This window comes from Lolium rigidum, chromosome 3 (assembly GCF_022539505.1).
Source record: "Lolium rigidum isolate FL_2022 chromosome 3, APGP_CSIRO_Lrig_0.1, whole genome shotgun sequence".
NCBI classification, from domain to species: Eukaryota; Viridiplantae; Streptophyta; class Magnoliopsida; order Poales; family Poaceae; genus Lolium; species Lolium rigidum.
Window position 1 is genome coordinate 369,645,472 of NC_061510.1, and position 21,662 is coordinate 369,667,133.

General features: G+C 43.3%; 1 protein-coding gene across 5 annotated transcripts; it reads left to right on the plus strand.

The window, feature by feature from the left end:
* The first annotated feature begins 4,384 nt into the window (after positions 1-4,384).
* LOC124704262 lies at positions 4,385-19,329 on the plus strand. 5 transcript variants are annotated; one of them, XM_047236506.1, is made up of 6 exons: positions 4,385-4,531; positions 4,670-4,764; positions 5,416-5,539; positions 11,122-11,198; positions 12,881-12,902; positions 14,669-15,323. In XM_047236506.1, the coding sequence occupies exons 1-6, from the start codon at positions 4,504-4,506 to the stop codon at positions 14,716-14,718; spliced, it is 396 nt and encodes a 131-aa protein (XP_047092462.1). In that variant the 5' UTR covers positions 4,385-4,503; the 3' UTR covers positions 14,719-15,323. The 5 variants fall into 5 exon arrangements, with proteins under 5 accessions (XP_047092462.1, XP_047092460.1, XP_047092464.1 ...); XM_047236504.1 differs by lacking the exons at positions 12,881-12,902; positions 14,669-15,323 and adding exons at positions 11,741-11,840; positions 12,095-12,589; XM_047236508.1 differs by lacking the exons at positions 12,881-12,902; positions 14,669-15,323 and adding an exon at positions 19,060-19,329.
* Positions 19,330-21,662: the final 2,333 nt, after the last annotated feature.

A 21,662-nucleotide genomic window follows, 5' to 3' on the forward strand; every position in this document is an offset into this window, starting at 1 on the left:
AACAAATTAGAGGCCGAGTACAAATCAATGGAACTCCTACATATCATCCATGTAGTAATAGTACTTTTGCTTCCTTTGTTTTGATTTATTTAATTAGATGTAGTAAACAATATAATTAAGTTCTCAAGTATCATCATATCATGCCCTCTTTTAAAAAACTTTCCTTTGTTTTATGTAGCATTATATGGACAACATGTGCCAAAAATCTACCACAAATAAACATATTATTTTCTTCCCATAAAAACAACGTATTTGATGTAACCACATATCAAACATGGAGAATTTCACTATAACTGAGGCAATGGTGTATAACTGGAAGAAAGACTAAGAATGTGCACATCAAACAATAGTGTTTGCATAAGTAAATGAATTATTTGCCTTAAAAGGAATCAAATAAATTAGGTTCTAATTTTCAGCAAAGTCATAGCATGAAGAGATCTCAATGATCAATGAAAGTGACCTGCATATCTGCATAAATATACCAGGAAACATATACTTGCAGCACGTGGGCATAAAGAAATCAGTAAAATTTGAAAACATGAACATGGTATTAAAAGAATGCACCTTAAATGTACAGAAGGGAAGTGCACTCCAGTAGTAAAACTGAACAAGAGTCTTGCCGCAAACCTCTAGCTTCAAATAGTTTATCTAGCCTCGTGTGTAAAGCGATTGTTCTTGATAAGAGCTTGCATGACTCCGGGACCAAAAGTCGTATAAACTTTCAACCATAAAGCTCTTAATCCCATCCAAAGTAATACTCCTGAAGCACACCCATAATCAACAAAAGGGAATCTACACAACAACATTGCAGAATAGCAACTGAATTTGTTTTCCTATATGTACCGATTTATGCAGTCTTAGCTCACATGATAGGAAAATAAACCGATGTTACTTCAAAATCATAACTTGTTATTCAGACTTCATAGGTATGACTGTTTTATCCTTTTTGAAACAAACGTCTCATACCATTGTTACCATCATTTTTCAGATAAATGGTTCATGTTTTGAACCATGAACTGCACAATATATTATCTCTATCAAGCATAAAATTTTAAAGACCAGAAGGGGACATCATAAATATCACCTCATGTAACCAATTCATATATCAACAAGCACACTCCATTATCTTTCAGAAAGAAGCATCATCTCTGGGCACTGAATTAAGCATTCACCTAGGCATACAGATTTCTTGTCTGTGAGTAAAACAATAAAACATGGCTCCGTACAAAGAATAAGATCCAGTTTTAGAAATATAAATTTCGTGGTAATGACTGACAATTCTATACACACAAAATATGCAATCAGACATATAATCCGTCAAATATACACTGTGAGACATATACACTAACAATGCAGACACCATCCGTGCGTTTCTTACAGACGGGCGAAAGAGCCATTCCATTACATGTGATGGCGACAGCTACTGTGTAGGCCAAGGTGGGAAAGATTGGGGGCAAGGGGGCACGAACCCTGAACTCGAGCATCCGTGGCGCGGCGTCCAGTGCCGCCACCTCCGTTTGCATCTTGGCCAAGCTATACACAGTAGGCTTTATCCTAATTTAAATCCATCAACATCTAAGCATTGAGTGATTTCATACAGAAGCAGTCCAAACTATATAAAACTGTATTTCACACTGACAAAAAAAAAACACTTCAGTTCCTCAAAAAGGCAGAGCGAATTGCATATGGTAGCAATTGCAGCCGGAAAAAGGTTAAATATTGGATGCCAGCAGGAAAAAACTTAAAGATTGGATGCCACTAACTGACTACCAGGGTTAACCAATTGTTTAAAGAAACAAATCGTTTGTGGTTCAGAAGCAAAGGAGGGCATATACCTAGTAGCACTGTAGACAAACGGACCAGGGAGCACTTGGGTATCCTTCTACCGAGTTCAAGCACACACAGGAAGGCATCGGCTCAACACCTCCATGTAGCTAAACAATCTTGTGGATGTACCGGCGCATATGCATGCGGAGGAAGAGATTTGACCCCACCAAGCAGAGGCTAGGGTTCTCCGTGGGGATGCGGGGGGAGCGGATGGTCGCTGTAGTGATGGAGAATCGGTAGAGGAGATCGGGACAACGGCGGGCGGGCGATGGGAGGCTCCGATTCGCGGTGGACGCGGCGGCAAGGATTTGGCGACCTGCGAGAAAAGGCTAAGGAAGGGGGCGTGCGTTTGACAGAAACAACATAATCAGAACACTTTTCCTAAGTGTAGATTTGACCGACCCAAATGGAAACCGACTTCACTCCAACAGACTGCAGCCGACTTCACTCTGACAGATGGGACAGCAATTTGATAGCGACCCTTGGAACGCTCTCAGGCGATGGGAACCCTGGGAGCTTAGTGCTCTTTAGGATAGTCAGTACGACAGTACAACATGTCATCGATTGTTGCACCAGGTCTTGTTTATATTGAAGTTTTTCACCTTTTTGCAGTTACAACCCATTTCCTCGACATATAAGTGTTAACCTCTACCACTTTCTAATATAGTTAACAAAATTGGCCATGTCATAATACAACTATATATCAAGATAATGCCATTTTGATTATGCAACTTTGACAGTGAAAAGTGTACTCACACTAAATATAAATCCTATATTGCAACAGAACTATTGAGTTGTTTTCTTTTAAAACATTAATTATTTAAATTATTTGTTTAAACTGAATTTTCTCAATAAAAATAATAAAAACGCATGACTTCGAAGATTAACTCTTCGCACTTAGATGAACTACAAATATGTGTATGTGTTCATGTCTATTTTAGTTTTCGTAATATCACGAAACGACCTCCCAAGCTCGCATGGTTTTCTTAAATACATGATTGTCTATTTTAGGTGTAAGTAAATAGAAGAGCTAACAGTCAATATACCAAACAGAAAATTCTACAATATATAAAATATCTATGAGGAGTTTGTCCTCTAATTGTGGCGTTACCCATTTTCTTATTCGCTATAACCACTATTTATTTCACATTCCCGGGTTCAATAATCAACAATGAGCTAATAGCATCATTCAGCTTAACTCTCGTTAATATTCATCTAGTTTTTTATGTGTTTTTATGTGAAAGATGACAGTGATAGAAAAAAGAGCAATTAAGAATTAGTTGAAGAAATTAACGTTTCAACGTTAACGATGTTAGCGGAGGACTTTTTTCACATGGAGTTACTCGAAGAATATTGTCCGGGCGAAGTCTCTACTCGTCATTTTCTATTCAAAGTTCAAGCGCCTCACGGTCGTACCGTACAGATAGGTAGCATGCGTTTTCTCCGGTCGCAAGCCGGGTCTGGTTCACACAGGGCAGAGCCGAGCTTCACTTGTTCAACACTTCCAATTCGTCATTTGGTCTTTTCGCTAATGATGATGATTTGGAATGAAGTTTCAAATGGAACTCGTGTTTCTTCGTCAGTTTAAATAGCCCTGCTGCATGTACAGGAAGACTACGGCTAGACTACTATTACCACAGAACACACTGGTCCATGAAATCTTCCCTAGTCACTTAAATCAGCAAGCAGTATATGGTGTGTTGCCTTCTTAACACCATCTAATTAATTAGCTGGAGCTCTTGAGGGCTTATAATTTGATCTCGTTATGTACTGCTTGACCTATCATTGTGCCGTTACTTTCAGTTTGTGGCTGTCCAAAACTCAAAGAAGGCCAAGCTCAGACAGCTTAAGGACAAGATCGCAGCTCATGAATGTTCAGACAAATCACCGAAGGAGGAGGACGATTACAACTCAACTGATCAGACAGGGCCGTTCGAGATCCGAGCGTCAAGGCAGGTAGCGGCAATCTCCATAGCTCCCCCGAGAAGCAAGCTTACTGCCGGACTGATGAAGAGCTGGAACCTGCGTGGAAATGCTGAACCCTCGTGATGTATCTGTCATGTTTCATTTCCTCAAGTATCCTAGTCACGCAGCACCTTGTCAAAATGTTCTTCACGTGTTTTGTGTTTTGCTGGAGGAAGGCACCAAAGTTAAGTTGTGTAATGAACTCTTGGCGGCTGCAACTCTATATTGTTAGTAGTATTATCTAGTGGAGAATTGCTGCATTTCTCCACGTGAGTTTTGTCCCGTACCATTTTTATTCCTGCAATCGTTCTCTTCTCTTCGTTTGCCTCGAGACTATCGAAGGTCAATGCAAGCATGTGTTTCTCATTGCACAACGAGCAGGCTGCAACGCTGGAGTATAATACTAGTGCTAATGACGCGTTCGGCCTGTCCTTTTCATGCTTGGAAAAGAAAATTGAAATGAACGAATAAACAAAAAAGGCGTAGAATAGTCTTTGCTCGCGTGTTTTTCATTGCATCTGTGGAGCAATCAGTCTCCATTTTTTCTAGAGTCAAAGTTTCAGACTTGAGAGAGTTCAGACGGACAGGCGGGTGTGTGGACCAAATAAAACTGTGGAATCCACGCTGGAAAGCACTCGGTGCTGTTGACCACCTCTTCCCCTCCCACCATTGGGGGAAGAAGCTCTGCCGAGCAAGGGAGGGAAAGAGAGAATGGAAAGGAGGAAGAAGCAAAGATCAGGTGAGAGTTGCTTGTGCTAAGCTCATATGGTTCGTCGATCCATCTTGTTCTCTGGGATTGCCTTGGTTATCTTGGATTACAACCTCTTCAGGCGATTTTTCTGTGTTCTTCAACGCATTTCTTGGTTGCGTTCTTCAGGTGTTCAGCAAGCGGATTTTTTTGCTTGGGGTGAAGAGCAGGATTTCCTTCTCGGCCAGTCAGTCGCCAGTAGGCTGTCTTCAGTAGAGTACTCGGTGAGAACCTCTTTCGTTTGCCTCAGTCATGTGGTTGTTTCTTATATTACTGTGGTTCATCTTTGAGGCTCTTCATCTTTTGGTGGATATGTCGATCAAGAACACCCTTTTTAGGATTCTTTCAATGGGTTGACCCGTTCACTGCTCTGTTTGAGATGGCCTCTCTTGGATTTTCCTTTGGATGATTTTGCTACCTGGCTGGAATTTGTATCCGAAGTACGCACCATCCGCTTCTTGGGTCTCTCATTTGCTTCAAAATTTTGTGACAGTCCAAGGCAGCTTCAAATATCACTAGGACGTACATGTAGAGCTTTGAATCGGTTATTGCATTATTCTTCGATTTTCGCAAGGAGAGTAAGGGCTTATGCTTTCCTACAAGGATAACTGGGAGCAGTTCAACACCAAATTAGTCTTCATTAGAAGTTGTTTTGATCAGTTTTGTAAAGAGACGGTTCTGTTGTTTGCACCGAAAGCCATCAATCTCTCCAAACATACCAGCGTATTGCGTCTTAGTCTCTTAGAGATAAAAGACCATATCTCTATTTTTTGGTGTAGAACTCTGCAGATTACACCATTTGTTTCGGTTTAGCATTCCATTTGCAAATCTAAAAAAGATTAACCATTATGATATGTGTGACTGATAATTGGCAGAGGTCAAATCTGAAATGGATGGATGCAAGTAGAATTGTCCGGAGCCGGAAGGAATTTCACCAACGGAGTTCACAACTTCAGCTTGTTTGTCTGGATATGGAATTGCCGAATATGTCTTCTTCAGGTACCCCAAACTCTAGGAACTTTTAGTTCACTGGATTTGCCGGTTCTTATCTTGAAGTATGCGCTCATCTGGATAGTTTACTGTCTTTGCTAGTACTGTGTATTAACCATTAGGTTAGTACTCCCTCAGTTCTAAAATAAGTATCTAAACTTTATCTAGATACGGATGTATCTATATTTTAACATGCGCCACATATTTTAAAATGGAGGTACTATGTTTTAACCGCCATCTCAGAAGAACAAAAAAAATTGACGGTAGGATGCTGGAAGTGGTAGGATTAAATCTCAAGATTCCTGAAGGTGTTACTTGTTTAGTTAAAAAGGCAAGGCGTGTTTGCCTGAGGTAGCCTGGAGCCCTGGAGCATGGTTTGCCTCCCAAAAAAGGGGCGGTTTAGGCATTAGAGCATCAGCGGCAAGGAAATGCTTAGTTAGACGTTTAAGAAGCAAAGCGCATTCCCTTGTTTACGAAGGCCGAATTATATGGTAGAGAAGGCTTGAATAAGAATTTGGCCATAGAGACCTTCTTAAGTATTGCAAAAGAAGGGGCCAGCTGATAGAGCTGGGCGGGGAGGCGAAACAAAAATAAACTGTTAGAATAAATTACATAGCTAAGATCATCTTCACTCGTCCCCCATAAGGCATCCGGGGCATGGCCTTATAGGTGTGCCAGCGTAAGTACATCCTATCGGGGGCACCGGCTCTCAGTCGCAGCCCCCCCCCCCCCCCAAACATGGACCCTAAATAATTTTGACAAATTCAAACATGCCACAAATGAGATCGCCGATCCCACATAGCTTTTACATCTACAAACTAATCACATAGTCTCGATAAATTTTAAAATAAGTATTCTAATTTTTATTTAAATATAGATGTATCTATACTTTAGATTCTATCCTGGTACGTTAAGAAAAAATAACGATAGAATGCTCGAAGTGGTGGGATTAAATCTTAAGATCCCTGAAGACGTGACTGATTTAGTTGAAAAGTCAAGACGTGTTTGCGTGAGGTTTCCAAACGTTCCTAGTATCATGGACCATGGTTTGCCTCCCCAAAAAAGGGCGGTTTAGGTATTATCGACCACTCTATTCAAATTTTAGAACCTGTTTGATTCAAAAAAATTTAAAAGCAAGTAACAATAAAAAAATTGGCGCTCGCAGCACAGACGCTCGCAAATACCCTTTGAATATTGGAGGTTCTTTTTTTCTTCTAAAACACAGCACAGACACCGATGCTCGCAAATACATGCATATATTGACAAAGTCATCACAGACGTCTTACCATCGATGGAAAAGTCGTCTTCCACTAAAAAAATATTCTTCCTTCATGAGACACCAAAGTAGCAAATCCGTACTTTGAATTATGGTGAGCTCTTGGTGAAACTATTCTCCTAACTATCCAACTACAAGTTAGTTTTCGTAAGCGTTGGTTCCTTCCAATGGACATATGGCATTGGATGAGTGCTTTTTTGAGAGAAACCACATATTTCATTAATAGAAAGTCAAGTTACATGAGTAAACAATTGTGAAAACTAATAGACAGACCAAGCGAAAACATGTGTCCTTAAAACTTTGCAGAAAACTATTCCTAGTGTTCCCTGCACTCGCCGGAGCTAGTGATAGCCTCCAAACTTCAACACCGCCTAGACGCGCATTGGAAAAGACGCCGAACCTCCACCATTGACAGATCCAAAAGAGCACCATCGCTAGCGAGGTTTTGTGAGTCGATGAACAGGTTCGTCGCAAGCAGTGAGGCACATGACGATGTGACCCGTCGATCAGAGGACGTCACTGCGCTACCTTGGAACAAGATCCACCGCATCCATCGACGAAGTCGAGGAAAATGAAAAAAAACCACCACCTCACCGTGGCCGCAGCGTGGCCGTGGATAATGACGAATGCCAGCGATACGCCGAGAAACAGATCTCGCTAGATCTGAAGAAAGACGAGAAGACCAAGTTGCCGACATGAAGGATCGAGAAGCGCATGATGACACCAACTCCCCAGACGTCACCGTGGAGGTTGGTACCGGTGTGGGAGAAGAGGCAGATTTATTCACCCGACCGCCCCTCCCATGACCCCAACAACGCACCACCGACAAACCCTAACCATAAAAACTAGACTAGAACGGAGGATTGAGGTACCCCTCCCTCCTGTCGCCGGAGCGGCAAGCGGAGGGAGAGAAGACCAGCCCTCCCATCGACAGAGATCTAGGGTGGGAGAGGCAGCAGCCTCCTGTAATTTGAACAGCTGCACACAGAGGCTCCCCCAATAGGTGTTCCCATTAGAGTTTTGGCCCAACATATATTTGAAGCCTCACATAGAACATTCAAGTAGTTCGAATTACTAGTCTAGCCACCAAAACTCCATCATAGTCTAGCCACCAAAACACATAAAAGTCATGCAATCACATATTATAACATGCGATGCATAGAGATCAAATGGAGGTCGGTGGCTCCTCCGTCATCGCTCGTGTTGGCTCCTCTATCTCGTTTTGGGTTTTATCTCTCTCGATGGCATCGATGTTGCAACCACGGAGCGACAGGTAGGAGAATGGATTGGAGAAATAATGGGTGGGATGGGTAAATTGAATTAGTTTTCGTTGTGTCGCTGCAAGGGTTGGACCGCCCATCAATTCCAACCTGGTGTCGTGTGCCGATGCTCCCAAGCTGATCCCTGTAGGTGGGCCAGCTTGGGAGTACAGAGCAAAGAATTGGGTCACGCCTGCTACCGAAAGTCAGTTGGGGGCACCCCTGGGGCCAATTTGTGTCTAGCGCCCCAATAGCCCTATTGATAGGTATTTTGAGGGCGGTGGAGATGCCCTTAGAGCACCCCTTTTGGGGCGGTGGAGATGCCCTTTTGGGAGGCGGTGTGGGCACTTTTGGGAGAGGAGAGATATTGTTTGAACTAAGAGTGATGTTCTCTAGTAGCTTCCCTAAAATGCTATTCCTAAATTTTACATGTGGTTCATATGACTACAACCATAAGACGACTTTTGCTTCATTGCCCATGCGCCTCCAAATTTTGGCACCGGTAAATGAATGGACAGACATGATCTCCCGATACCCCCTTCGTTAGGAGGGGCAAGTAACTTACCCCTTCAACTTTGTTGGTAGTGGGATGGGGGAGGGGAGGTCACTGGAGCACACCTCCCATAAACATATAACTACTTCATACCTCCAAATAGACCTAAATAACAAATACAATGTTGACTAGGATAGCAATAGCAGTGAAAGGATATTTTATACATTTTTTCTTGAACATATATTTTGATATTCTTCATCTTCTTCTCTAGACCGCGCCTTCATTCTGCATGAAACCATGCCGTTGGCGGAGAGGTTTTGGGAACGGTGTGATTCGTGGCAATGACAGCTCAAGTGGAAGAGCGGCAGCGGCCACTAGATCGTGCGACCGTGCAAGATGGAAACCAAGCCATATTAATGATGGATGAGGGGCGGCGGGTGTACGGAACGAGTGTGGGCCGTGAGGATAGGCACGTCGGCGATGTGGGCTGGTGGCAGCGGAGACATGGTAGGACTGGAATTTTGGTGGGCCGGTTGGCTTACCTGTGCGACTAGCTAGGAAAATGTGAGGGAGTGGGTTTTTGGGACTGCCCATTTGGATGGAAGACCGTCGGAGGTTTTAGGTCCTTCCCCAACAAAAAAATGGTATTTTAATTTTTTTAGGGATCTGCTATGTTTATGGGATCCGCCGAAGCACTAGTCTTAGGGCCTTTTAAGGGACTTTGATGATTTTGGGCGATTCTGGAGGGGTTATAGGGGATTAGTGGACGATAATCTTAAGTTTCATGCACTAGCCAATGCAACCAAAAAATTGATCTAATCGAAAGGTCTAGGCAATCCACATATAGTGTAACACCCAATCTCATGTGTGACTTGAATAGGCATACACTTCAATACAAGAATCTCATGTAAGACACATGAAGGCCTATACGTGGTCAAAAAGGGGGGGGGGGCAAAGTAGCAACCAGTAGAATTGCGGATCCGAGACTTGAACCCAAGTCCTCATACTCTGATACTATGCCAAGTTTCATGCACTAGTCAATGCAGACAAAAGTCTAAGCTGATGGAAAGGGGTAGGTAATCCACATCCACTATAACAACCTGAACATAAGAATCTCACGTAAGACACGAGAAAGGCTGATACATGGAATTTAACCGAAGACCTCATGCTTTGATACCATGTTAAGTTTCATTGCACTAACCAACACAACCAAAAGTTAGAATTTATGCAAAGAGATATGAAATTCACATATGTTGCAGCATACACTTCTCCCCTATCCTAGCTACTTACTCTAGTGTGGGGAATGAGGTCATATGGCATAGTAGCAAGGGAATTCACAGGGAAAAGGATGATTTTCTACCATTGGATCTAAATGAACAATTTATACTTGATGCTACAGTTTCACTCTATGCTACATTCAAAGAAAGTTCATTGATGAAATCATTTGAGGAACCTACCACCAAAATAATAGTATATTTCAATGTGAAACACCTAATGTCAAGCTTAAGCATAAATCTTTGATGGACACGGTGTTCAATCACCTCCAATAAGAGCAGTTCTAACAGATATTTTGAAACACCCACGGTATTTTACAGTACTAAGGCCAAAAAGGACAGCCTAGCATATAGTGTAAAAGTTCCTAGTATTGATTTTTTTAATAGTATACTCAAAACCGCGCCCTACCATAATAAAAATATCTGGTACGGGGCAATGTTTCCAGTCCACCGTATCCACGAAAATGTTAGGCGGGTGGGAAATTTCAGCTCGCATGAGGCAAGTGGAAATAACGCTCGCAAAGAAGGTGTACTTTGCATTGAGGAAGCTCCGTTCCTGACACTATATTCGATTTCCAACTTAAATTTTCGATTCTCGGCGACAAGCAAATGACAGGGCGGGACTCACATGGCCATGGAATCGGGACGGGAGAGGAACTCGCTTTGGCGCTAGCACACGACGGGGACGACATTAGGGGATGCGCTCATGATGGGGTGATGGGGAAGGTGCGGAGTGCGTCTCGGGAGTAGCAGATAAGTGATTCGGCTACCTTACACATCTTGGGGTGAGGTGGAGGTGCACAAGGAAAGAACAAATGAAAAATAATGGCCCATTTAGTAGTAAGGTCCACATGTAAGAAATAATATTGCATTAAATGTACAGTACCAAACTTTAAACTTGTCTCCAAATTTCTCTAAGAGTTAACTGCAATATGTTATAAACTAGTTTTGCAGTACATTTTTTGGGGGTATGTGCTAAAGCTCTAGTCATCTATAGCATCATTAGTTCCACTCTCTCTAAATGGATCACTTCTTCATCATCCTTAACGATCTACGAGTGCATGACCATCAGGGACAATCCATTACATTGGTGGGCTCAGAGCCAGAAAAAATAAACAACTATCTTTTATTTATACTAAAATTTTCTCTTTTCTGAAGTTACAATTAATATCATATTATTATTAGTAGTTTTATCTTTGATATTACATCCCACTGAATTTGAAGCATATATTAGAAAGTTATTTGTTCCATTTGTAGATGCTAACTGAAATTCTTTGGTTAAACTGAAGTCTTCTCGATAAAAGAAGAACAAAGTCACATGTCTTTGCAAATCAACTCTTCATACTTGGATGAACCGCTAATTCAAGTATCTGTTTACTTTTGCTCTAGTTTCTTTAAGTATTATAACAGAGACCTGTAAAGCTGATAGATGTTTCTCGAATACATGAATATTTCTTTAAGGGGTAAGTAAATAGAAGAGATAGCAATCAACATACCAAATAAAAAATATAGAATATACTACTATGTTGAGGGATTTGCTCTCTAATTGCTGCATTTGCCGATTTACTTGTCAGCGGTGGTCAAGTATGTCTTTCACCTTCCCTGGTCAACAATCCACTGACACCGCATGCTTGTGCACTTGGTACTGAAATAGTATCGTTCAGCTCAACCCTAAAAAAACTCGTCCATACTCTTATAAAAATGCTTGCCTTTTACTTGCCCAATAGTATGAACTCACCATAGATATGCCTGAAAAATTATTCATTATTTCTTTTTTACTTTGATTTGCTCTATGCATGGAATGTATCGTGTGGCTCTTTGCTGGTCGGATACAAAGGATTTTTTGGCACACACCGAGTGAGATATACTTACGTGTTCCAAATAACGTTTTAGCATGCCTCACTACAGCACCCAGTCAAGGTGCCGACAGGACGTCCGCACAGCCAGAATGGCCATCGGCACAATTCGTTCTTGGTACAGGCCATTTGGCCGTCCGCAAAGTTACCAGGTGGGCCCATCGGCTATCTAATTGGATGTAAAAAAAATCGAAGATACATTTTCATATAAAAACTATTTTTTTCGGAGGTCGTATGCAACCAAAAAAATCGTTTTACCGAAAAATGACGTCGTTTTGCATAATATATCGAAATTCATGTTTGTTAATTTTCCTAACAACTAGAACATATCATACATGGCTATTTCAAAGGATTTTATTTTTTGAAATTTCTAATATTTTTGTATACTTTTTTGAAAACTAAATAGGCGATTCGGGGGAGGGGGATAAGTGGAGCAAAAAAAAAACTTATGCCAACAGGCTGGGCCGATGCCAGGCCGTCGGCATAGGGCTGACGCCGTTGCCCCCTCCATCACGACGCAACCTCCCGGATCGACGTGCTAGACCCTCTGCTGATGGGCTGGGTTGTGCGGACGATGGCTGTCGGCACAAGACTCCCTGTGCCAACGGGCCAAGTTGTGCCGACAGTCCTTCTATTCGCCTGCCAGGAGCGGATTCTGTGCCGATGGCCTCGATAAAAAGCATTCGGCACAGGTCCTAGTTGTCGGCACCTTGTGTGTTGTAGTGGCTACTGAAATCAACTAAGCAGGATATCAGCAATGGCTGAACGAATCATAGCAAAACTAGAAGGACTCATAATTATGTACCCTGGTACACTTGAACTGTATGTGTAAACCATGTACTATATGCATACATCTCGTGAGTTTATATTAAATTAAATTGTCAAAACGTGTTATAATTTAGTACGCTGGTCGCTGGGAAGTTTGATGGCTGTAAACCTGCAAGGGCTCATTTCCTTACCAATTTTAAATACGAACGACAAGGTGGCTATCACGGGAAACACGTGCAGAGTGGAATATGAATTCAGTCACGACCTCGCCATAGTTTGGACCTTGAACAGAGAACAACACTGTCACCCTCAACACACATGCTATACAAAGTAATCAGAATATATTAATTAAAGGTTGTGTCCTAATAGAAGTGTGCACAGCAATAAAAAAACGCTGCTTATATTGAATATTATTCCCTGACAGGAACACGAACAACTCGCCTTAGGGCATCTCCAACCGTGTGACCCAAACGGACGTCTATTTTATCCGTTTGGGTAGCCAGCCGGACACCCCGGAGACGTGCGGACGTCCTGCGGACAGCCACCTCCAGTATCGTTCCTCAACGCTCTGGAGACCCAAAAATATTGTTCCTGCGGACAGACACATCCAGTGTCGTGCCTGCGCCGTCCTAGCTACCGATAGAAGAAGAAGAGTAGTACAGCCGCGGGGCAGGCAGAGGCGAGCACGGCGACCTCGACCCCAGCACGCACGCGCTGCACGGCGAGCTCGGCCAGGACGAGCGCCTCGCGCGGCACGCGCTGCACGGCGAGCTCGGCCAGGACGAGCGCCTCGCGCGGGAGCACATCTCCATGGGCACGACGACCAGGGGCGGCGGCTTCTTGGCGAGCGGCGCGGTGGCCGGCCCTGCAGCGATGCGGGCGCGACGTTGGGCGGAGGAGCCGAGCCTGTGCTCCAGCGGGGCGGCGGTCTTGGCCGAGGCGGAGCTCACCAGCGCCTGCGCGGTCGCCGGTCTTGGCCGAGGCGAAGCTCGCCAGCGCCTGCGCGGCCGTGGCCGGCGCCCGTGCCCCCGGTGCCTGCCGAGCCTGGTGGTGGAGCCGGCGCTCCGGACGCACGCGCTGCTCCGCGAGCTCAGCAACCCCGCGGGCGCGCGCATCGTGCTGGAGACGGAGCGCCGCGCGTCGTCCGGACCAGGCGCCAGCGAGGGCTCGGTGGGCCGGCCGCCGAGGCGCCCGGCGCCGTTGCTGGACGATGCGGCGTGGACCATATTCTGCAACGGGAAGAAGACCGGGTACGCGGTGCGGCGGGAGGCGACGGGCGACGACCTCACGGTGATGGAGACGCTGCGGGCGGTGTCCATGGGCGCCGGCGTGCTCCCGCCAGCGGAGGGCTCGTCGCCGGACGACGAGGTGGCGTACATGCGCGGCTGCTTCGAGCACTTCGTCGGCTCCCGGGACTCGGAGTCGCTCTACATGGTGGCGCCCCAGGCCGGCGACGGCGCGGGCGTGCCGAGGCTGGCGACGGCGCGGCCAGGGCGGGCGTGGCGAGGCCAGCGCGGCCATGGTGGCGAGGCCAGCGCGGCCATGGCGAGGCGCGGCCAGGGCGGGCGTGGCGAGGCCAGCGCGGCCATGGCGAGGCGCGGCGCGCGCCCTGCGAGGCCAGAGAGGCGCGGCCAGGACGGCGTGGCTGGAGGGGCGGCGCGGGCATGGCGAGGCCGGCAGCTGCAGCTGGGCGGCCTCCTCGGCGCGGCCTGGCCCCTGCAGCGGGCGGAGCTTCCTCGCGCGGCGCGGCGGAGCTCCACAGCACGGCGGCGCCGCTCATCACCGTTTCGACCGTAGCGACCTCCGGCAGGGACGAAAAAAAACGGGCCATGCTTAGCAACGGGATCCTCCACGCGAGCTCGACGGCGGCGGTTGGCCGGCGAGCCTATTCCGGTGGGGAGCGATGCCATATCCATGGCAGAAAAAGAAAGAGAAGAACGAGAGGAGAGAGAAGGCTGTGTGAGTTTGGATGGATTAACTAGTATGGCTGCCATGTGGGGTTTGGGAGGACACGCGCGGACGACCAGAGACGTCCGCACGCGTCCGGCTCGCCCCAAATTGCTCCCAAATTTGGTCCGGCTTTGGGTCGTGGCGGACCGCGCGGGTTGTCCGTTTTGCATTTGGGTCCGCGCGTTGGGTCATGTTTTTACCCAAACGGACGCGCGGGCTGTCCGTTTTGCGTTTTGCGTCCCCGCGTTGGAGATGCCCTTAGGACCGAAACTTCAGCGAATCCGTGTTCAAAAATCAAGAGTTAGTAGATGACTATGCATGGTCCAGGCCAGGTCGTTACTCGTCATTTGCCCTCCAAGCGTTTATGCACGAATACCATGTTCCCGGTCGTTGGCTGGGTCTGTTCACACACAGACAAGCTACCTTCTCTCGTTCAATTCAATTTACTCGTTTCTGAGTTTTTCCTCCTTTGATGTTCCCATTGTGGGAGAAGTCTTTCTGGATGTCTAGTAAGAATAATATTGGTCGGCACATATCCTTTTCTATAATATGTCTATAATATTGGTCGGCACATGTACCTTTCTATAATATATGTCTTGTATTCTCAACTGTCTCGCTGCATGTTTAGTTAGAAAATCCCTCTGCATCTATTATGCCCACAGATTCAATTTTAGTACTTCCTAACTGCCCCAAAACAATTTACAATATGGGAGAACATGTTGACATCCAAACAATTATTTATGATCAGACTCAGCACCATCCACTTTGAAATGTTATTTATTGGGTCTCTCTAGGGATCCGTCTAATGAGAACGAAATTCAAATGACGCCAACGGTTTTTGTTGTTATTTATTTTTATGTTTTTCATTCACAATATGAATGTTTTTTCAAAAAAGAGAGATTTTTCATTTTTAACATTTCTAAAATCCAAAATATTATAAATTTGGACATTTTAAATCTGAAAATTTCCAAAATTTGAATGTTTTTTTTTCAAATATGGACAATTTAAACTTTGAACATTTTAAAATCTGAACAATTTGAATATTTTTTAATCTGAAAGTTTTCAAGTTTTCAACATTTTTTAAAATATGAAGAATTTTAAAAATATTTTTTTCGTAATTTGAACATTTTTAAAAAAAATCTTGGTTGCAAACCTGTTTGATGCAACTTGGGAAAATCTCCCTTGGAACCACACATGCAATTAGAAAAGTCTCAGTTGCAACTAGAGATAAGTCTCGATTGCAATCACACTTACAACTAAAAAAGTCTCGGGAAAAAGTTCGAGTTACAACCACACTTGTAACTAGAAAAAAATCTCAGTTGCAACTCTATTTGCAACTGCAAAAAAATCTCATTTGTAAACATAAATGCAACTAATTGTTTTTGTTACAACATAAAAAATATTAATTGCAACCCCAGATGCAACCGGAAAACTCTCAGTTACAACTATAATGAATAATGGTAAAATTATCACTTTTTCTCTATGCAATAACACATCTTTTGCTCTCTCAGAAAGTTTCAAAAAGGGACATCAATGCTTGTCTTCCTTAACCCTTTTTAAATCTAACCCCATCCTTAATTAATAGTGACAATATAACTTCACAAGGTTAACCCGTTCAAATTCATGCTTCACAAGGTTAAAGCACCTTAGAGCACATCTAGCTTAGTCTTATACACACTCTAGTGTCGTATGCGTATAGGATGGAATACACGCAAAAATCAAAATTCCATCTTAGCTCTCCCGATCCTCGCGTACTCGTGGCATCCTCAGTTTTTTTTATTTTGCAAAACGTAAATAGATGTTTATAAATATATACATATACTTATCTTTATGAACGCAATCACACTCTACCCCTATGACCACCTCCGAGAGACTGAGTTTAGAAAAACTGAGTTAATGGGTTTAAGAAAGACAAATGCACCATAGATGCCTCGATGTGAACGAGAACATCATGTCCCACTGAAAAAAATATTTCGTATTTTATGAGACACTAAAATATTAAATCTAGGATTTGAACTTTGGTAGGCTAAGTATGCCACTATCATCCTAATCATTCAACCACAAGTTGATTCTCGCACGGGCCTTAGTTTATGCATCATGTTCTTGGTCCAAGAACAGGGCGCAAACTCAATTTACACACTCTGTCCTAAGACTGATTTCTAATAGTAGAGGATTGTGTCCCGCAAGGCAGTTTCGGCGTGGCCTTTACACCGGTAGTCTACGACGCTTGTGTAACAAAACAAAAATAAATGCACAAATCTCCACATAAGATCCGACGGCTATACAGAGAACGAGCCCAGTTCTTAGTTTATATTTTGCAGTGATACTCTTTATGTATTTATCTTTCTCATTTTTTTCACGAAACAAAGTACAAATGCAGACGATCACAAATATGTACATGCACTCACCCGTATGAATGCGTGCATACATATCGTACCCCTAGGAGCGCCTCTGAAAGACCGAGTCCAAAAGACTGATCCAATGGGTACTGAGATTGATGAAGTACAACATGCGCCTCGCTACCGATGGAAATGTCGTCTCTCACTGAAAAATATTTCGCCTTTTATGAGACACAAAAATATCTAACCTACAGTTTGAACTCTGGTGAGCTGGGGGTGCCACAGCCCTCCTAACCGAAAATACACTTTTGATATTTAAAAACAAATCTTAACATGTCCGAAAATTTAGAAAAAAAATGCATGTACATCTCCATGTTCTATCTGCACGCGTAGCTGAAAATCAACATTTTTCTTGTGTCCTATGTAAAAAAAAGTCTCCAGCAATGTCTTATTTTGGCACTAACTTTTATCATTTTTACATAGGCTGCACCAAAAATTGGGTTTTGCTGAAATGACTTTGTGAGCATGTAGGATGTGAAAATATACACACGAAATTTTATTTTTAATTTTATTAAGTTTTTAAATATGTTGAAAGTGCATTTCATATAAAAGGAGCATATGCAGCTAGGAGTCAAAACGTTATTTCCCCTCCTAACTGTCCAACCACATGTTGGTTCTCGTCTTTCGCACCTCTTTGGTCAGACTAGAATGCATCTAAAAAAATTGTACGTAAATATTTTTTTCGTGCGGAATAGATTTTTGTCTGCTACTTCCCAATCTATGTATACAAGGATACTTCATATTTGTGCCTAGCTTTGGCTAATAATTTGACCCAAAGATATGAAAAAAATGTTGCCAAAATCACATCACGGTGAACTTCTTTCAAATGTGAATCCATGAAATAGTTTTCATGGATTGTAACTACAATTTTGTTGGTAATTTTAATTCTTAAAGTTATCGACAATATTTACCTTTGATTTTCGTAAACTATATCTTTAGTTTGTTTCGAAATGGCTCACACTAGGTGATACCAGAAATGCGGCAGCACAGGGGAAGTTCGGAGTCTTACCTCTCAGGGCGAAAACCCAAGGTCTAGCCTTAACTGGTTGTGTCTGGCAATGTTCTTGTTGGAGGCATTGTTTTGAGAGTGGGGACTATCTTCAGGGAGAAATCCTAAGACCTTTGGTCGGGCGATGACGGTGCTGGTGCACTGTTTCCTTTTTGGAGGCGTCGTTTTTGGAGAGTCTGTACTTCAGGTGTTGTCACGGTGGTGGTTGTATTGCTGTTTCTAGGTTTAGAAGGCTGAGGCTAGGTGTAATTGATATCTTTTGATATTAATATATTTCCTTTATCGAAAAAAAGGTGATACCAGAAATGATATGTCACAAGTAGGTAATTTTTATTTCAGTAAAACATCAAGACTCTTTGGTAAATTAGCTACATAGGAAGTTAAGATATGGATAGGAAGAAATAGCAAGTTTAGGAACTTGTGACGATATACCTTTTTAGCTCAGATTGCGGTTGTAGAATTGTGTTATGCCAAACTTAATTAAAACTTTTCGTAAAAAACTACACTAAATATGTGCATAAATTCAGTTGGACTAGAGAAACTTTTAAAGATTCCATAAACCTCTCTTTTCTCTATAAAGATGTGACTACATAAAAATTATTCACTTTAGCAGATTTCCTAAATGTCTTCCTATTCCTAAGTTTTTTGGAGATCACCCTAAAAATAACCCAATTGTCTCTAGTTTTGTGCATAACAACCCCTAATAAACTGATGTTCCTCATTTATAGTGTCAACAAGAATTCAGCCATAAGCGACATTCTCCATCTCCCCCACATTGCTTATATATATGATGCTTCCGGCATAGCACTGAATCTAGACCATTGCTGACATGCTCCCTACTTCATCGTGGGCCCATTCCCCTATTTCCTTTCGATGCTCAGTCTAAGGGGCTGCGGAATCACCACCAACCCCAAGTCATAGTGTGTGATGTAGCTTCCACGTGTATGACCCTGTAGCGCTTCGTTGTGTAGAGTGCATGTGACGTCTCGTCACCCTTCTCATCAACTTCTCTGCTCACCTTCAAGCTCCAATAGGCATTGAGCCACCATTAGCGAAGACGACCTCCAACATGGGTTGTCGGACCTTCCAAAATACTCCAATCGCCCCGTCCCATCTCTAGTCCGGCTAGTAACGAGGTCTTTGCTCACAAGGGATTTGTCCTATTTTCTGCAATGTAGTTTTATTTTTATATACATGGGATGATTCTGATGATGATCAATAACTTTGGTGGTACATTTTTTGTAGATGAAATTTTTGCAGGATATCATCGTTGGAGGAGTATGATGATAGTTGTTTTCAGGATGATGATGACTTAGATAATATTGCTACGGTGTTTGATCGGATGGAAGAGGGTATCAGTAAGTGGCCAAAACATGAAGGTGGTAAGTCATGACATATGCAGATCCACAAGAATATGGTGGCCGATCAAAACTGTCTTGTATGTGACTACTTTGAAAAGACTCCGTCGTAACCTCCTTCTTCGCTCGTCATGAAATGGATCAAGATGTGCATGGAGCTCATTGTGTGCAACGATGATTACTTTAAACGAAAATGAAATGCATCTCGAGAACTTGGTTTCTATGCTCGATAAAAGATCATGACTAAAATGGGTGATACGTCTCCGACGTATCGATAATTTCTTATGTTCCATGCCACATTATTGATGATATCTACATGTTTTATGCACACTTTATGTCATATTCGTGCATTTTCTGGAACTAACCTATTAACAAGATGCCGAAGAGCCAGTTGATGTTTTCTGCTGTTTTTGGTTTCAGAAATCCTAGTAACGAAATATTCTCGGAATTGGATGAAATCAACGCCCAGGGTCCTATTTTGCCACGAAGCTTCCAGAAGACCGAAGAGGAGTCGAAGTGGGGCCACGAGGCGCCGCCACCATAGGGCGGCGCAGCCCGGGCCCCGGCCGCGCCGACCTGTGGTGTGGGGCCCTCGTGTGGCCCCCCACGTTGCCCTTCCGCCTACTTAAAGCCTCCGTCACGAAAACCCCGATGACCGAGAGCCACGATACGGAAAACCTTCCGAGACGCCGCCGCCGCCAATCCCATCTCGGGGATTCGGAGATCTCCTCCGGCACCCTGCCGGAGAGGGGATTCATCTCCCGGAGGACTCTTCACCGCCATGGTCGCCTCCGGAGTGATGAGTGAGTAGTTCACCCTCGGACCATGGGTCCATAGCAGTAGCTAGATGGTTGTCTTCTCCTCATTGTGCTTCATTGTTGGATCTTGTGAGCTGCCTAACATGATCAAGATCATCTATCCGTAATACTATATGTTGTGTTTGTCGGGATCCGATGGATAGAGAATACCATGTTATGTTAATTATCAAGTTATTACCTATGTGTTGTTTATGATCTTGCATGCTCTCCGTTATTAGTAGAGGCTCTGGCCAAGTTTTTGCTCTTAACTCCAAGAGGGAGTATTTATGCTCGATAGTGGGTTCATGCCTACATTGATACCCGGGACAGTGACAGAAAGTTCTAAGGTTGTGTTGTGCTGTTGCCACTAGGGATAAAACATTGATGCTATGTCTAAGGATGTAGTCGTTGATTACATTACGCACCATACTTAATGCAATTGTCTGTTGCTTTGCAACTTAATAGTGGAAGGGGTTCGGATGATAACCTGAAGGTGGACTTTTTAGGCATATATGCAGTTGGATGGCGGTCTATGTACTTTGTCGTAATGCCCAATTAAATCTCACTATACTTATCATGACATGTATGTGCATTGTTATGCCCTCTCTATTTGTCAATTTCCCGACTGTAATTTGTTCACCCAACATGCTTTTATCTTATGGGAGAGACACCTCTAGTGAACTGTGGACCCCGGTCCATTCTTTTATACTGAAATACAAATCTGCTGCAATACTTGTTTTTACTGCTTTCTTGCAAACAATCATCTTCCACACAATACGGTTAATCCTTTGTTACAGCAAGCCGGTGAGATTGACAACCTCACTGTTTCGTTGGGGCAAAGTACTTTGGTTGTGTTGTGCAGGTTCCACGTTGGCGCCGGAATCTCTGGTGTTGCGCCGCACTACATCCCGCCGCCATCAACCTTCAACGTGCTTCTTGGCTCCTCCTGATTCGATAAACCTTGGTTTCTTTACGAGGGAAAACTTGCTTGCTGTGCGCATCATACCTTCCTCTTGGGGTTCCCAACGAACGTGTGAGTTACACGCCATCAAGCTCTTTTTCACGGCGCCGTTGTCGGGGAGATCAAGACACGCTGCAAGGGGAGTCTCCACTTCTCAATCTCTTTACTTTGTTTTTGTCTTGCTTTATTTTATTTACTACTTTGTTTGCTGCATTATATCAAAACATAAAAAAATTAGTTGCTAGCTTTACTTTATTTACTATCTTGTTTGCTATATCAAAAACACAAAAAAATTAGTTACTTGCATTTACCTTACTTGATTCATCATGTTTCCTTTTAATTTTACCACAAAAGACATACCGGTGGGACAAGGGTCTATAATTGGAAGAGATAATATAGAAGAATTTTTCACCCATGTTAGTATGCATGAAGATCTTAAAAATATACCACTTGCAAAAGCTGTCCCTACTTATGAAGATGCCTCTGTTTGTTTGGTACGCATGATGGAAGCTAGATTTATTAGTCTCAACCCCATGATACAACACATGTTTCTTACACTTTCTGATATGGAGCGGGGAGAGAAGAGAGATTTTGTTCTAAAAGTCTTAGTGCGAGAATTTGAAGATATAGCTATAGAAGCTAGAAAAGTTTTTATTAAGCATAAGAGGCTTGGCTTTTATACCGACTTTAAAAGAACACTTGAAAAAATGGATATGTATAGAATGAAATATA

Coding starts and splice junctions, on each gene's coding strand:
- LOC124704262 (XM_047236504.1), top strand. CDS start 4,504: ATGGAAAGGAGGAAGAAGCAAAGATCAG. Junction 4,765..5,415: donor TGTCTTCAGTAGAGTACTCG/GTGAGAACCTCT, acceptor GATAATTGGCAG/AGGTCAAATCTGAAATGGAT. Junction 5,540..11,121: donor GCCGAATATGTCTTCTTCAG/GTACCCCAAACT, acceptor GTTAAACTGAAG/TCTTCTCGATAAAAGAAGAA.